Here is a 17,530-nt window from a genome sequence, read left to right as displayed (position 1 = left end):
CGCTGGAGTTCCGGGTTCCATTATCTTTACTTTGAGCACTTTGTCATGCAATATGCTCAAAGGTACGCACAAAATCTGTCTCTTGTTAAAAAACAAGCACAGTAACAAAGAATTTATTCTATGATCTCACCGAAAGCAGAAAAAAAGAGAAAAGTCAGGGCGCACGAAAATAGTGGGCATTTGTAAAGCGACACCAAGTCTTAGACGATGCATTTTTGTGATGGTGTATGAAATAGACATCTAAAGTTTGAAGTTTATTCTTTGATACTGCATGTAAAAACTGGATTCCATATTATATACAGCATCAGGACGTCCCTGAGTGAGAAACTGGAAGGGCGATCTTTTCTCATTAGTGGATACATACAAGTATCAGAGCGAGAAGAACAGGGCGAACCAAAAGAAGCGTCAGAAATTACAAGCGGTAGGGAGCAAGATATAATAAACAGAAAACACTTAGATATGCACAAAAACAGCACTATACAATAATATCACAATGCAAACAAAAATGCCTAGTAATGTAGAAAAATTACGCTTTTCTACGCAGTACTAAAAACGAAAAACAAAACTGAAATAAGATATGAGTCCTAACAATGCAATAATAAAAGTAATGTAAAGAAAACATAAGTATGAAAATGTGTTTACAACGAACGAAAAGATGATTCTGCAAACATAATTTCTTTTTCACGTGGTGTTGAAAAAAAGTTCAGTGAAGGAGATGACCTAATATTAACAGGAATACGACTTCAAAGTGCAACACTATAGAAAGCGAAGTGTAAGTTTTCCATAGTTGGATTTGATTTTAGGCAAGAGAAGGTTATTGGGCTCTGAAAACCCAGTGTTACTTTTGTGGTTGAGGTTACAACAAGGACAGAATTAAAAGGTCGATCGAGTGAATTTTGAGACTTGGCACATTCCGCAAACAGGCAGAGTTGCTGATCAGCTTCAGACCCTGACAATAGCCCTTGCACCCCCGCTGTTTCATGGGCACTTTCGCTACAGAAGATACTGCAATGACCCATTAGCTGATGACGCGGGAGCCTCAGATGCAACTATTCGTCATGTTCGTTAAGCATGGATGACGGTGGAGCGTGGACGCTATGGCCTGCCGGTTAAGGGGCTGTTGATGAATTTGGCCAACAGCGCCTATTAGAGCTGCCAGCTCCATTCCAATCGACATTGTAGTATGGAAGAATTTGACCTTGTGTGGGTGACCACCGAGTCGAAGATGTTTGCTGGTAGCGCAAATATATCTGCATACCAGCACGCAAACTACGACTGATATAGGCGTACCAAAGTGCCTTGCTTCAGAGCTATCGAAATATGATCATGTGCGACACAGGGGCGCGAGCCGAAATACTCCTATCACTCGAGTTTTCCAGGAGGAATGGCCTTCAATTATTGTTCATGGAATCCGAAGAATAAAGAAGCTCATGGTCGGCATGACCCAAGCCTTTATAAGGCTGCATAGTAGTCTACAAATCGGTGGTCAAGTTTCCTTATAATTCATCGCACTTTAAATCGTCAACACACGCGCAAACCACATCGATAAAATTGCGAACTTTTCTAAACACCAACGATGGCAATGATCTTGCGTTAAGTTTGGTACCAATGCTGCGTACAGCGGTGTATATGCTCTCGTTAGCAGAATCAAGTGCTTCGATCGAGCTTTTCCTGGTAGGTAAAGAACTGGAATCATCTTCAATAAATGTTTCAATCAGAAATCTTGACGGAGCGATAATGTCACCTACGGGACAGTATTTGACCACTGTTTACATTGAAATATGATAGTTGTGGGTTTGATAAGTTTCGCAAGCCATATTACGTGTTGTGCACAATAATGGCAATATAAAACTACCAGGATGACTATGCACGCGCAAACACAACACTTGTAACTGGATCACTAAAGTTATGAAGATTGCTACCCAATGTACCGCAGTATGACCAACCACAGACTACCCACATAGTCGAGCAGAAAGCACCAAATAAACACGCCAAATACAAAGATACCAACATAAGAGCATTTTAGCCAATATCACTTAGTTTTCTATAAAATAGCTCATGCTGCCAGCCACGTTCAGATAGGAGAGAAGTGTTTTGCTAAAATTTCAGTTGATGATTATAATTATTTTGTAGGCTTGCCTTTGTATCTGCGAACAGTAAAATGGGGCATTTATAGTGCTGGGCAGTGCCTACCCTCTTGAACAGAGCAGCGTATTATTGCAGCCTAAATACTGTAGAAAATCACCGTATCGTATGCTTCATCCTTTAAAGATGTTTGTAACTTTGATCACTGGTAAGTGTACTTTTGCGATAGCCCCTAGGTTGTATCTGCTTTTCTGCCGTTGAATTCAAAACGCACGGAAACCTCATATAAAGGACAGACTTCATGCACCATACCATAATAGCTGCCGAAGTAAACTCAGTCGCATAACAAACGCCGCCTCATCCTTGCCCTGAAGATTATGATTTTTCTCCTCGTAATAAGCGTACCCATAACTTTGGTCGCATGCACTCCCGTGAACCGTGAACAACGATGTACCTTTCCGTTTCACCCACTCTTGCTGACGCAAACGTATAAAGTTACTGTATATGCAACATATACCCACATACAGTAGCTCTATTAGCACATGGTACCAAGGACCATCTCTCGCCGGAGTAATGAATGCCCTCCAACTCCTTGCCAGTCCGACAAATAACTTAAACGATGCGTAGTGCAGTTGAGCAATTACAGGCGTGTGAAGCGCTGAGCAGTACGTTAGCGCCATTTCTAAAGCAAGGCATTCTTTTCCTGCTACCCTGCGATTTGGAGGGTCATCACCGTCGCTTTAGGAGTCTTCGTCACCTGCGTCGCCGAGTAAGAGCTCTCCTTATTGTGGATACCATTACATCCTGAAAGTTGCACTTTACTTGGTAGCAGTACACGTTGGCGCGTCCGGGCGACATACATTCCGGCACTGTGTGAAGCTCTCTATTTCTGGACTGTGCCAGGAACGCTTTGGGCAATTTACTTCAAAACGACCGGTGCGGAGTGATGCAAAATATTTCAAAAAAACGCTGTCACTAAATGCAAAAACCTGTCACTGTTTACAAATGGTTGACGTGTATGTTTACTGAGGAGCTAAGTCATGAAACGCATTGTAGTCATTACTGCCTTAAATTCTTGCTCCTTCGAAACAGTTCCCACAAATGTTACCCCACGTACAAAACCCACCCCTTCCCTAACACACGCAATTTGGTACACATTTTCCGAAAAAACCTGTCCGACACGCGAGTCAATGTGGTACATCGCAAACTGCACATGCGCTAAAACAAGTGTTACAGATAGTTAGAATAGATTCATCGGGGTGGCTTTGGCTCGCAGCATTATACAAAAGGAAAAGGGTGGGAAACATCAGTTCGGCTTGATGCTAAGGCAGTATGATTCACAGGTAAAATCAAACAGTTGAGTTTGTAGCAACAAAAACAAGCTGAAGTAATGCTAACTGCTGCTCTTATTCACGTCTGCAATTTGTAAAAATGGCAGATGCTTTTTAAAAAGAAGTATTTACTAGAAGCATTGCAAGAACAATGCATGTGGCAGGTCTTTCAACTGCCACAACATCAGCTGAGATCAATTTGTTACCGAGCGTCCTGCTCTACTGATAGGGTATGATGAATGGCATGATGTGTATAATGTATTGAAATTCAGGCCCGCGCATAAAAAAAATATCTAGAAGTATGGATCAGAATCACAATTGGGTTTTATTGCTATGATTACAAAGATTACAAGATTCCAACATGCAGAAGGAGGTCCCGAAGTCAGAGACTTCAATGGGACCTCCTTTCATGTTAGCAAAAGTGAGAGAACGTGCTGGTAACACTTAGTTCACCCTGTTTTGTTTTGTTTTGCTTGTCGTGTGTTTGCTACCCCACTTCCTTCTAAACATTCCTACAGATCTGAATCACATGTAAAAAAGGCGTTGCTTTAGTGTCCGAAGGGTTAGCAGAACTTTGCTTCATGGACAAACAAAGACGTGTGTGTGTGTTCTGCAAAAAATGTTTCTGTAAACCCGTGAGGCTTAGCCATTACTTCAGTTTCTCACGCAGTAAAAAAATAATTCATGGCGTCTTTTTCTTGAACAGCAGTAGGAAAAGTTTTCAGGTGGAAGGCTATGACCGGAAACGGCATTTTTTATTCGCAATTCTGTGCATGCAGTATACAATGCGCTAGCAGGTGACGTTGCAGCTTCTTACACAATTGGCATTGTCTTCTTGTCTGCGGCTGCTTCTGAGGCAAGCCCATAACGATCATTTGCGAACTGCTTGTGCTGCAATATTTTGTATAATAGTAGGCACACATCTTTGTGATAAAAAATTAAGTAACTATCCCCTCACTTGCCCACAGGACATGCTGATGCCGTTCACTGAAAGCCTGATAAGTGTGAGTACTTTGCCTTCTTTCCTTGTTAGTTTGAAAATCCTTTCGCGAACTTCACACCACTCACGCAAAGTTTGGAACTCTGGCTTATACAACAGGAATTTAATGTTGTATTTGTTTCAGGTTGTTGTACACCCCTGAAAAGGGTACAATGGATAGCATAATAGTCTGAAGCTGGTACAGCGCAGCATGTAAAAGAAGAAACAAATCGCCAAATCCTTAACCCCGGGATGGCATAACGCTTTTCACATGCTCCTCCTAAGGGCATGCGAATTGAATTCTTAGTCCGCCAAGCTTCGGTTTGCGCAAGAAATTTGAGAAAAGGTTACTCTTCTGAAATTACTATGTTCAGTTGTTTCGCGTTCTTAAAGTGCTAATGGCACATTCTGTACACTTGCTTGAGCTGTGGCTATCTATGGATAAACCATCTCATTTTCAGTTATGAACACGTGGCAATTTTCACCACTAGCTCACGACACATTAAATTGTCTGCTGTTGTCATTAAATACAATCCCCCAATAAAGTCGCTTAAAAATCGTAATTTCTTCGTAATAAAGACATTTAAGACGCTCCTTAACAAATATTTGTTGTCGATAATTTCAATCTGCAGGCTATAAGGTATTTAGGACAAGTCACATTGGCCACCCTATTTTGTGCCATCCTATTTGTGCCTTTCATGTTAACGCTCCAGAGCACTCGCTCGACGATATTCCAAAAGAACCCTTCACATGCTCGGGCAGGTGACGTCTTTGTTTGTGTGAGGCTGAGCACATCGTGTTTCGCCAGGAGTTGCCTTCTATAGCCATGTTGCAATATTATCGACAGATCTCAAGGAATGCGAGCGTGCGCACGCCAGATGCAGTACCATAGCAAAGATAACGCAAACAATGAGAGGCGCAATATTGCCTCACCATTACAACTAGAAATTTAAGAATATTCCATTTCCAGTGGTTTAAGAGGGGTTTTTACGCTTTCTTGATATAGTTCACGTTTGAAAGCTGCCTTGGCAGTATTATCAAATTTATATGCGAGTTTGCGTCCTAATTGTCCCAAACGAAGCACTTTACAATGGAACAGAATACTAATTCAATCACTTATATTTTGTTGCAGTGTGCGGTTGCAGCCATTTCCGACTTGGAACTGCCGTCAAAGTTATTCCTGATGGAAGGGATCGTGGAGAATGTTCTGAAGAGCTTCGGTTTTGGTATTACTTGTTTATTATGGAATCTTTTTCTGATGAGATCATTAACATTGTAGCTACTGTTGTACATTTGCACGTAGTTCCTTTGTTTCTGGAACTTTACAGTTGTCTGCACCATAATTTACCTTTTAAGAACTCTTTAAGAAACAAAACCTACATGATCAATTTTTTTGCTTCTAATTCCGTGAAATGGGCCAGAAACATGTAAATACTGACAAAGGCATCCGGCAACCTTGTAATATTATAATGGTTCATTTACTATTGTGAAGTGCCATGCTTATCTTTTCCAACACTATAATAAAACACTTCTGAATTGTATTGTTCCTTTCCTGATGCTATGCAAACTATTGAACACTAACAGCTGTATCAAAACGCTCAGAACATCGCACATGGCTGAGGGATTTCTCACACGAACCACACCGGAACTTGAGAGAGAGAGAGAGAACCCTTTAATGAACGGCAGTGATCTTACCACGCGTATAGGAATCGCTGACATGCTACTCTGCGCGGGGAACGGAATTGGGGAGAGAAAGAGAGAAGGAGAGAGGCGCAAGAAAGGGAATAAGTTTTAAAAATTGGCCACTGACTTTTCGGACTCATGGACAACGACGTGCTGTGGTGAAGCCCTTCAGTGTATGCATCTTCCTACAATGAAGCGACAGAATTCGCGGCGTGAAAGGTACATAACGGTGACAGAATAAAACTACAGTTTGACGAGTTGACCAATGTTTTCTAAATATGTGAATAAAATGTTCATCGCACGCCTCTGTTGTGTGAGGCAGGCTAAAGGGCCTAAGACACAGTCAAATGAAGAAGGTATCTGTGTAAGCGAATGCATGCAATATTCATAGAACGCACGCTCGTCGGCATGCGCTCGACACTCAAACAGGATATGCTCCATGGTTTCAACTGAGCCATAGTTGTCGCAATGTGAATTTATCACTTGACCGACGCGGTACTGTAAACAGTTTCCATAGGCGCAGGTCAGGCGACGATGGTGATATAGAGCTTCCAAATGGCGAGGAATGTTGGATGGGAGTCTGGATCTGAGATTTGGATCGATTGAGTAAAGGAAAAGGTCATGTTGGGTCGGCTAGCTCCACAGCCGGTCCTTTTCTTCAGAAGATAATATTTTAGCTAGTTTGGAAGCATCAGATCGAGTGAAAGAAATAGGCTTTAGTTTTGGTGTTGAAGGCCTTTTCGAATCTGCTTCTTCGTTAGCCAGAATACCACAACAAGCAGGCATCCACTGAAATTTGATGCAGTGGCCTGATGCAATGGCCAAGTGATGTAAGTACGCAATGTCGAAAGAAACAGGCTGATGATTTCTTTTTTGACAAACTGCTTGATTTTCTTGCGATTCTCTTGCGTTACCCTTCATCTTAAACAAAGCAGTTGACGCAAATAATTGTCTCGATCCCTAGCTCCCATCTAGCATGAAAAATCATACTGAACATCTAGCGCTGGCTGAAAAACATCTGTGGCCCTCTAATATGGTACGGAAACAATACCCTTTGACGGCCTGCTTTTATTAGCAGGCTTACAAAATGTGCAGGGTCCCGGCAATGTTAATTCGTGAAAGGTCAAAAGTGGCAACCGTTTGTTACTAGTTGGTGCCGCGAAGACCCGACCCCTTTATGTGTTAAAGGATAACTCGACGTTATCCAGCAACCTGACCAAAGCTGTACACTTTTAGTGAAAGAGGATGGTCGTCCTTTGTATTCTAATGTGACATTTTAAATCAAGATGTGAAATTATATGCTTTTTAAGACGTTTGTATTCACACACGTGTCGTTTTCGCCATTTCACTTTCCACTAATTTAATCGTGTTACTCCTGTGACTGCATGCTCGGTGATGATGACTTCGGTGAAGAATATGCACGCCTGTAAAAAAGCGAGTCAGCACTTTCTAAACGAGCTAGCTATCACAACGTTTTGGCAGAAACACTGAATACCAGAAGAGGTATAGCATGAGTTTGCAATATTTCTTGGTAGATGCACAAGATTCTCTCCGAACTGCTCTGAGCGCCTATGACAATCACCATTTTCTTACGTAACTTTTGAATAAAATGAACTTTCGTGGCCAAACTAGTTTACTAACTTGTGTTAAGAAGTACACTTATTGTACAGTCTTAAGAAAAAATGTGGAAAAATGTCCTGCACGCTCCATTTAAGAAATGTGTGGGGTTAAAGGGCCCCTGAAACGGTTCGGACAAATTTTGTAGGCGCGTAGGGTACAGCTTAAGTAGAACATTCGCACCACAATTTAAGTGAAGCGTTACGTATTAATGGAGCTGCAAGCGATTAGAAGTTACCCTCCTCCCTAGCTATGCTTTTCCTCCTCAACTCGCTCGCCGAGCGAGCGGCGCTAAGCTCCGCCTTCACTGGTTCAGCGTCACGATGCGACGTCACATCGCTCACTTCCGGTTGTTTAGGAGCACGCCCCCTCCCGCGCGAGACCTCTCCGCTAGCCGCTTGGCCGTCGACCGAGAGCTATCGAAGCAGCGTGCGTTGCGAGCATTCTGTCGTAGCGCCGAACGTGTCCGGTACTCCGCTAAAAACAGGCAAGCTGGTCATTTCGGCAAATGACTGGAGGCATAAACTCAAGCTGATGAAGGAACTTTAGCGTAGACGTACGTGAGCAGCCTGATCGGTCTGCACGGTCCAGACACTTGCTGGCGCAGCGCTTAACCAGTCAAACAAAGCGCAAATATTGCTCTAACCAAGTGTAAAGCATTTTAAACATTTATAAATCAACGTGCTGATGATTACACTCCTGCGAAAAATACACACCAGCAGCAAAGAATACACTTCGTTGCTGCTACTGTGTATGGTTGAGCTCTGTGCCACCAGGTGGCTGCACCGTGCAGACCGTTCACATTTGCCCTTCTGCTCATCTCGTGGCTCATCCCGGCACAGTCAAGTGGCCAGACCCTGTCCCCTTGCGCTTGCGTTTGCCCTAATACTGGACTCGCGGTTTGCAGGTCGCTAGGTTTGCAGTCCACAAGGCAACAAAGTCGAATCATAGTGCTCGCGAAAAGACTGAGACCGACTCTGACCGCGGAGCTCTCGTCAAAATGGAGTACGTTGTATCACAAGCAGACGACACTTGCTGTGTGCCGGAAGTGCTGAAGTGTACTAAAAAACTATTCTTGTGTATCCTCTTTAAGTTATTTTCTTTTTACAAAAACAAAGTAACTAACATTCCAACTATTACGAACATCGTTTGTTCACCATTAAGTTGGAAAAATTATCGACCACGCGCCCTGGTCAGCCAATCAGATAGCTCGCCCATGTGACGTAATATGGGTTATTTGCATCATATGGGTAGGGGCGGCTCAAAATTCCGCCGAGCAGTGCGCTGCGATCGGCAGCGATGTGTATTTTTAAAACCTTATAATAAATTACACGCTTTACGCAGAGCACTTAGATGCATCAATTATTGATCAGAAGAACCTACTCTAACGACTCAGTACGTTTGTAGAAAATCGTCAAAATCGTTTCAGGGTCCCTTTAATATGTTGATTGCAATCGTGAATTATTAATGCTAGTCCTCGGCGACATCAATTATGAAGCAGCTTGCAAAACTGCTTCTTTCGAAGCACCATGCCGGTGGATTCACATTCTCCTACGCCTACTGGTAACAGATTCAAGGAAATGCCAAGTCAAAATATGCTGTTTTTTTTTTCGTTCTACATCATAGCATAGATCACACAGCTTTTTTCGAAGTGACGTCTTTACTCTTTTTCATGCTCATCAATGGTGATGGACTCACGGCTACCTTTGTCCTTATGGCCTCTAAGCCGGCTGATTTTTCAATGCATGTTTTTAAGCCGAACATCAGGTCAAACTAAATGCTTTCCGCGGCGTGCTCTGTGTCATTCCAAGGTCGTCGCTAACTCACAGGTCATACGAGACGTCCGCTGTGACGTCTCCCTTGCATGCGGGGACGGCCAGCCACACACACGTCATTGAGCGTTCATTTGCGCTCGCCGGCGTGGCCGCTTCCTGACGAAATCACATGCGGCCAATTTTGTGTTCCTTTGCGCTCTCACCACCTGCTCTCAATCCCACGCATCACGTCCCTGTTCCCCTTGACATGCGGATAAAGGGTAAACAGGCTGCAAGTACTCGCTCACCTGTTTTGCGCCCTCAATAGTGGACCGGCTTTCTACAAAAAAGTCAAGTTCACAAAGCGGCACAGGACACATTAGGATGCAATGCGCACACAGAGGCCGCGTATTGGTCATTTTTATCTTGGCTTTTCAGCTATTTGTCATCATTGGCTAGTCAGAGTCACATCATTGCAATGTTTAATGTGTATCGTAAACATCACTGTAATGTGTTCACTCGTGATTCACACGCCGTATACAAAGAGATAAGCGCATTACGCATCAAATTGTAACAATTTTTGCTTAAACATGAAAAATTTTCGTTGCATGCATTACAATAAGGTCAGTTGGAAGCACGACAGCATTTTGCTGCTCATTGAAACTTGCTAAAAGCAGAATGGGCTTAAATTTCAAGAATAATTCTCGCATACCTTTTTTTCTGTTTATCGGCACATAAGTAAGTTGACATTATTAGAAAAAAACATGGAGCTGGGTAGGTCATGTAATGCGTAGGATAGATAACCGGTGGACCGTTAGAGTTAGAGAATTGGTGCCAAGGGAGGAGAAGTGAAGTCGAAAACGGTAGAAAACTAGGTGGGCCAATGAAAGAGGAAATTGGTAGGCGCTAGTTTGAATCAGACCGCACAAGACACGGGTAATTAGAGATCACAGAGGGAGGCTTTTGCCCTGCAGTGGACATAAAGAAAGGCTGGTGATGATGATCATTATGAAGTAAGACTGCTCGGAAACCGTGTTCATTTATTTGCTGAAGCGTAGCCCCGTAAAACTGCATCTTGTACATTGCGAATACACAGTATGGTGCGTAGCATACTAATTTCGGCAATCTGGATCCTGCCGTAAATACGCGAAAAATTATTTCATTCTGCCCAGATAGTTGTGCTGGCCGTGGTAGCCATGATTTAATTTATCGGCTGTTTGCTGATGTGCAGGGCATCACAACCACTGAGCTACTGCGACAGGCAATAGCGCATTGTCTGATACATATCAGCCTCTATTCTATATGTAGATCACAAAAGCATCGCGCATGATGGAGATCTGGAGGATTCCTCGCCTTGAACACAATGTTCATGCATTTGAGAAAAAAAAAGGTTATTTTTTCAACTTGTTGTTTACACTCACCAAAGAAACTGTCGTACATATAATGTACCTGAAACACTGAGGCAGGTAGTTGTTGCCCGTCTAAAATGAAAACGGGTTAAAGAGGCATTCGCTTCTTCATTGGCGTGATTATTAACGCTCCATTGAGTGAGATTCCATTACTGAGTCCATAGCCAGGAAGATTGTCGACGAAGCGAACATCAAGAAACTCTTACAAGATTTTATTAACACAGGCTAAGATCCATTACTCTGTAGGGGCCCTATGGGCATGCACGTGTTTAATCGCATAATGGCACCCTACTATACCACTCCTATCCATCACCCCTCTCACCCTTTTATTCTACTCTTCGCCCTCCTTTCTAAACAGAGTAGCAGGCTAGAGGAGATTACCTCAGGAAACGCTCTCTGCATTTCTTCATTTAAGTTCCCTCGGTCCTGACGTTCTGGTTTAAAATATTATGGATACCCAGAAACAAGAAAAAAAGAAAGTCTCCTCGGAAATCCCGTCAAGCAAATTTACGAGTTTATTAACATTTACCTCTGTGAAACCTACCTCTCAAGCCAACATGGCGTCAGTCAAGCATGCGTCCTCATAAGATTTCGTTTATCTCAGGAAATAATAACGCCCACCTAGAGTGACCCTTTGGCAAGGGAACTGTCACCAGCAGGAAGTTCAGTTTAAGAGCACTGATGGCGCTAGTAACTTTCAGCCGCTCGTTGGGGACAATTTCAGCGAAGGATGAGAGTCCTCCTGACTGTTGCACCTTCCATTGCAGGAAAGATCACGAGTGCTCTATTTGGAGTCTGCAAGGCAGTAGGAGGCATAATGGACACACTGGACAACCTCAGCCTTGGAATACTTAGTACCGTCATTGATCCCTTGAAGAAGGCTGTCGTACTCCTGCCGCTCCCAGACTGCTCGGCCAACAGCATAAAAGGATCAGTGAAGTGCGGCGATCGCATAAAAGTCAGCCTACCCAGTTCCCTCAAAGCGAAGGAGGTAAAGTGACGTCTCCATAGCGGAGACGAGAAACGCTCTGTTTATTTTAGTGTAGGCGCTATTTTTCAGCCAGAAATCATTTGAACCCTGTTATACGAAATATAGCGCACATAGAGGCAAAAATTGGTATACATTTCTCTTTCCGTTAAATCTTGACTGTTTAGTCATCCACTTTCAAAGTATAAGTGGTTTGATACCACGCTAATGTGAATTAGTGTCGTAGTTCGTGCAGAGTTAGAGCCGCTGTCTTGAAAACTGCAAGTTATTGCAAAACGGCACGGTAGCTCCATCTGTCAGTAATACAGCGAAACAATGCGTGCCTAATTTAGCGCTACAGTTACAGGTGTCTTTATCGTTCCGTCGTAATAAAAAATAAAGTAATAACAAACAAAGTATTGAAATAAAGTGAATGAAAAAAGTTAAACGGGACGGCAACGTTGACAAGGCTATAGCTTGTTTTCTTGATTTTTTCCAGCTTCATTGTTCCATATGCTGTTCTTTGTTAACCGTCTGACAGCTTCACAAGATCCTAGACAGAGTGCGAGAACGAGAGAGGCATAGGAACAACATGGAGTTTAACAAGATATTACCTCCATTGGGCTGCGATAGATGGGAGAAAAAGAATACGAAAAATACTTAAACTAACACGCACACACACAATACAAAACTGTTTCTGTGGTCGCTGTCGCGCAGTCTGCGAAGGCGTCACATAGGGTTTCAGAGTGTCAACGCCCCACTAATACATTCTATGTTAACACAATGTACAGCCAGAATTTGTCACAAAGACCGGTGTCATGATATCGTAGTTATATATACCAAGTATATGCGCAATAACGTATACGGTAGAGTGAGTCGACATTCACAGGTGGCTTGAGCGACGTTAAGCTAACTAGTAGCACAGGTCTATTCAGCTCAATGTTTCTAACCGCTGGGGTTCCAGTTGAAAGGCGAGAACGATTGCATTGGTATAGATCGAAATGTGAACTTCAGATGTATTAGGTAATGGACAAAATCGGTATAGATATTTATGTGAACTTCAAATGTATTAGGCAATTGCGCTTTTACCATAAATATTAGTGCTTTTCTTACTATTCATGAACTTTAAGAACATGTTCGTCCCACATGATCTTGAGATCAATTATAGTAATATTTAGAGGAGGTTAGGAGGTAAACTGCAAATAATCAAGGACCCAGCGCAGTCATTTTTCACAATTTAGTAGCTGACAAATGACGCTAATGTGTGTTTAGTCCTGATAAATTTTAATTAAAAGCGACACTAGCTTTAGACCTAAGGACAAAGAAAGAATGCATCCCTACTCCGGCGGATGCAAAAATTTAGCGATAATAACGGGTTACTTCTAAAACGTGACAGTGTAATTGTACCTGTAAAGAAAACTTGTAGTGTTCGGCGAGTTCTAAAAGGAAACAAACGATTTTAAGCAAGTTTATCACGTTGCTGCCGCATGACGCACCACATTTTAATGAATTTCCATGTGCAGTGCTTCAAACACGTGAAGGGGACGTGCAACCTGATCAAGGCAAACAAGGCAAGCATTTTTGTCAAGAGCACTCGCGTGCATTGGTTTCACACACAAGAAAAGTTTATCCTTATTGCGGACTCAGCCTAATGTTTTTTATCGCTTTTATTTCGCATTTCAGGGCCCCGCACTCGTGGACCTCTTTGAGACCATCAACGTAAGAAATAAACTTGCGCAGTCCAGTTACCGTGCCATCCGCGAATTTCAAAGTTTCTGAGAATGCGAGAAATGAATGAAAGTATCGTAGGACGTGCTGTGAAGAGAAGTGCGCACCAGCATGCTATGCATATTCATATAAACATTGCGGTAACAATAAACTTAGATTCTACGTCCGTTTGCCAGGAAATAAATCCAGTTCGGTAAAATCAGATGTCACTACGCCGTTCGACCAAGAACCTAGTGTCGAAATGGCACAATTTATAAGGACTGGCATTTCCTGTATCACGACAGTTGATATTCACCACAATGCTGTTCTCTGCATCTTTTTCCTAATTGGGAACAACGAACTGTTTCTGAAATTTGCCTAACTTTATGTAGAATGGATGTACACAATATACGTATGTTTCAGTGACGCAGTATCTCGGTCATTTGCGTTTAAGCAACTTCCCAAGAACTATGCTTCATCTTATAACACTTGCTTTGACGAATAAGAAGCCAACAAACACTGACGCCAAGGACAACGTAGCGGACATTACTTGTGCTTAATAAATTGAAATAAAGAAACGATAAATTAGTGGATATAAAAGTGGATGAAACCCAACTTGTCGCAGGTGGGAAACGATCCCACAACATTCGCAACGCAGGTGGGATCGTTCCCCACCTGCAGCAAGAGGGGTTTTCATCCACTTTTATATCTAATAATTCACCGTTTATTTATTTCATTTTATTAAGCGCAAGTAATGTCCCGTATGTTGACCTTGGTGTCAGTGTTTGTTGGCTTCTTATGATATGATTCATACAAGTTGGGCCCCTCGGTTAACCTCCTTCTCCTCGTTTATGCTTTGAAGAAGGTATTTTGAACCTTGCCTACTCGAAAATATTTGCTGTGAAGATAATACAGAGCTGTATGTATTTCTTCTTCTTTCTCGCATTCGACAATGGACCAGTGCCTTAGTGAGAAGGCATTCGATGCCACAACGCCAGAGGGTATCACTGGTCTTGCCTGCAGCGTGATGAGTGGCTGGGCCAAGAACGCCAGGATCTTGGAAGGTCTTCCAAAGCTGCTGCCTCTCGTACGTTGCCAAACGATGTACTCATGTGCAGTCAGATTTGCTCGCCTTGACATTTTATATATTTATTTACTTAATTATTAATTTATTTATACATACTGCAGCCCGTTAGGTCTACGGCAGGAGTGGGTGTACATGCGAGGAAAGCTGATTATGATATACAGAAACAAGAACATAGAAATATAAAAATGTGAAGGAACTATACATCAGCAATGGCATCTAAAAATTGAGAAATGGGTAGGAAACGAACTACAGCAGGTAACAAATTCCACTGTTCAATCATGCGGGGGAAAAACTGTATTTGAATGTGTTAGTGCGTGGATGGAGTGGTCTGATATTAGAGGCATGATAAGCTCTAGTTGAAGTCGGGCAAGCAGGCATTGAAAGGGAGGGATCTGATAGGTAACAAAGAGAGTTCTTATAAGAATAGAAAATCTTCAGAAATTCCATGTGCCACCGTCCAGAAAGACACTGGAGGTTTAATTCCGCAAGAGCAGCTGACGGTGAAAAGTCTCGGGCCGGTCGAAGCGACGGTAAACAAAACGAATAGCCTTCCTCTGGACCGACTCAATACAAATAATTTCACATTGTTTTTATGAGTACTCATATGGGCCCATATATATATATATATATATATATATATATATATATATATATATATATATATATATATATATATATAATCATATATGAGCCCATCACTACGTACAAACATTATACGAGAACAAGAAATTCCAATTCTTCCAGGCCAATTACCCTTGTTTGCTTTGACAGATAGCTTCTGAGTCTATTAGTATTCTCTGTCAGTCGTAAAAGGGTTCTCTGAATATTTTATTTTTAGATGGTATTTAAACGCGAGGAAAGAGAAAAGAACAATAAATGTGCCAATATTACCAGGATATTTGCCGATTAGAAATACGCCTTTACTATAACAGAAGGCCTAAAGTTTAGTTTGACAATAACTAGAAGACATGATATGAGCTTATTTTTTTTCACAAGGAAATTCTTTTCGTATGTGCTGCAGCGTAGCACCTCAAGCGAAAAGTATTCCGGGAAATGCTGCATGAAGATCTACAGAGCAGGCAGCGATATAACTGCCGTTAGGCATTCGTGGTCAAGGCATCGCAGCAGTAGCTTGGCAAATGGCAAAATAGAAAAATTTAGAGAAGTGCAGCAATGCATTCATTATGAGGGTGCGCCGGTACAAAGTCTGAATGGCAGAAATAATTTAAAGACGCACAGCTAACTAATAAACATGTATAAATCCCACATGTAATTTCTTGGTCAGGCATTAAAAAATCTAAAAATCAGCAATAAATATTGCTGATTATGCTGAACTTGTAAAGTGTAAGGTACATTTGAAGCATCTCGACAGAAACGTCTGCCATACATTCGGCAAGACGTGCCTCGATAAGACATGTCAACAGCATTGCCTCTGTAGTCTTGCTCGTATGTGAGATTCGACAAAGAGGCTGCCATTTTTCAGCTTGCGCTTGGAGAGGCTAGCTTGAACCTAACCGGCTCAAGTCACTCTGACAAAAACAATGGCGCTTGGCCCAGTAGAACTTAATTAATCAATCTTACCAAGGTACGCGCACTCCCTCTCTGCTGATGCCATGGTGGTGACAGTTCTTGCTGCTTAACAGCTGAGTTGGATTCAAAGAAACCTTAAGAATGTCGCCAGTGAGGGCTATCTTGTAGGTCAGACTTTTTCGGACCAACTCACTGAGGGAACATAAGGAAAAACACACATACAGATTACGTTTATTTTCATTTGCTTGAATTGGAAAATGGATCTACGAAATCTGAACTAGGGTAACTCAACTGGTCCAAGTTTCTTCCTTGTTAAAGTGCACTCTATACTGCGCCAAACCTCGAAATGGTCAAGTGATGTTTCGCTAGTGTGTGCATATTACAATATCTTTTTATCGTTACCACTCTGCTAGTTCGTCTGAGGAACAAAGCCGGTTTGCCACTCTCAAGAAAAAAAAAGAGAGAGGCGGTATTGGCTTAGGTGCGCTGTTCGTAAGCAATTCCGTAGCCAAAAATTTGTTACGGTGAGATAACGGTGCAGCAGAAGTGGCAGAGCACTTAACTTGCGGCATCGTATGAGAGCGAGGAGGAAACAAAGGTTGGATTTGACGACACGAAGCGAAAGAAACGCTGGTAACTAGCAGCGTGATCGCACATCATGCGTTTGTAGTTGAGGGTACATTCTTGCAGCAAATCACTACACTCCCCTATTCTACAGCATCATTTTCTGGGCGTGTGCTACAGCACCAATAAGCTCAAGCACGCTCGCATCGTTCTGCGCACGACCGTAAAGAGGGTGGCACTACAATTATCACGCAGCCTTCTAACATTTGGGTGAAATACAAGGCCGATCGACACATTAACATATTCGGCGAGGAAAGATATGCTGAGATGGAGATATTGCAGGCCAGGTCTACCAGGCTAACGCTGCCTGTAGCAACATCACCACCGCCGCCGCCTGCACTACATTACAAAGCGAATCATTGTTTTTATTTAGAGACTACTTACTGAAAGCGAAAACAATCGCAGTTTTGCCCAAAGGAGAACCACCGATTGCGATAGCAAATTCAAAGAGAACTATACGAAATGCTAACGGTAGTTTTATTGACCGTATAAACACGCAACCATTCGCTAACTAAATTAACCAGCACGGTTTCACGTGCGCACAGGCAAACATAAACACATCTCACTCGATGAGCGCCATAAGCACGAGCGCGATGAGAGCGCGGTCACTCGCTCTCAAACCGCTGGCGTGAGCAAGAGCTTCGTGATGAACTTCGTGCTGCCGCTCGCTTCAACGTGAACTAAGCGGCGATAACACGGCGCACACGAAGCTATCAGCCCTCGGCGCACCTGTGCTCTGCACTCTTTAAAATAAGGC

General features: G+C 42.6%; 1 protein-coding gene across 1 annotated transcript in view; it reads left to right on the top strand.

Annotated features, from left to right (window-relative positions):
• LOC135921770 (protein IWS1 homolog) overlaps positions 1–17,530 on the top strand; it is a 107,825-nt gene that overhangs the window by 78,450 nt on the left and 11,845 nt on the right. The window contains exons 4-9 of the mRNA XM_065456070.2: positions 4,385–4,420; positions 5,528–5,621; positions 11,626–11,849; positions 13,349–13,396; positions 13,509–13,544; positions 14,494–14,619. Coding sequence (XP_065312142.2) covers positions 4,385–4,420; positions 5,528–5,621; positions 11,626–11,849; positions 13,349–13,396; positions 13,509–13,544; positions 14,494–14,619 — 564 coding nt within the window. The remainder of the gene's footprint in view (positions 1–4,384; positions 4,421–5,527; positions 5,622–11,625; positions 11,850–13,348; positions 13,397–13,508; positions 13,545–14,493; positions 14,620–17,530) is intronic.

This window comes from Dermacentor albipictus, chromosome 8 (genome assembly GCF_038994185.2).
Source record: "Dermacentor albipictus isolate Rhodes 1998 colony chromosome 8, USDA_Dalb.pri_finalv2, whole genome shotgun sequence".
In the NCBI taxonomy this organism is placed as follows: Eukaryota; Metazoa; Arthropoda; class Arachnida; order Ixodida; family Ixodidae; genus Dermacentor; species Dermacentor albipictus.
The sequence above is the reverse complement of the archived record's forward strand: the minus strand, read 5'-3'. Positions and strand labels throughout refer to the sequence as shown.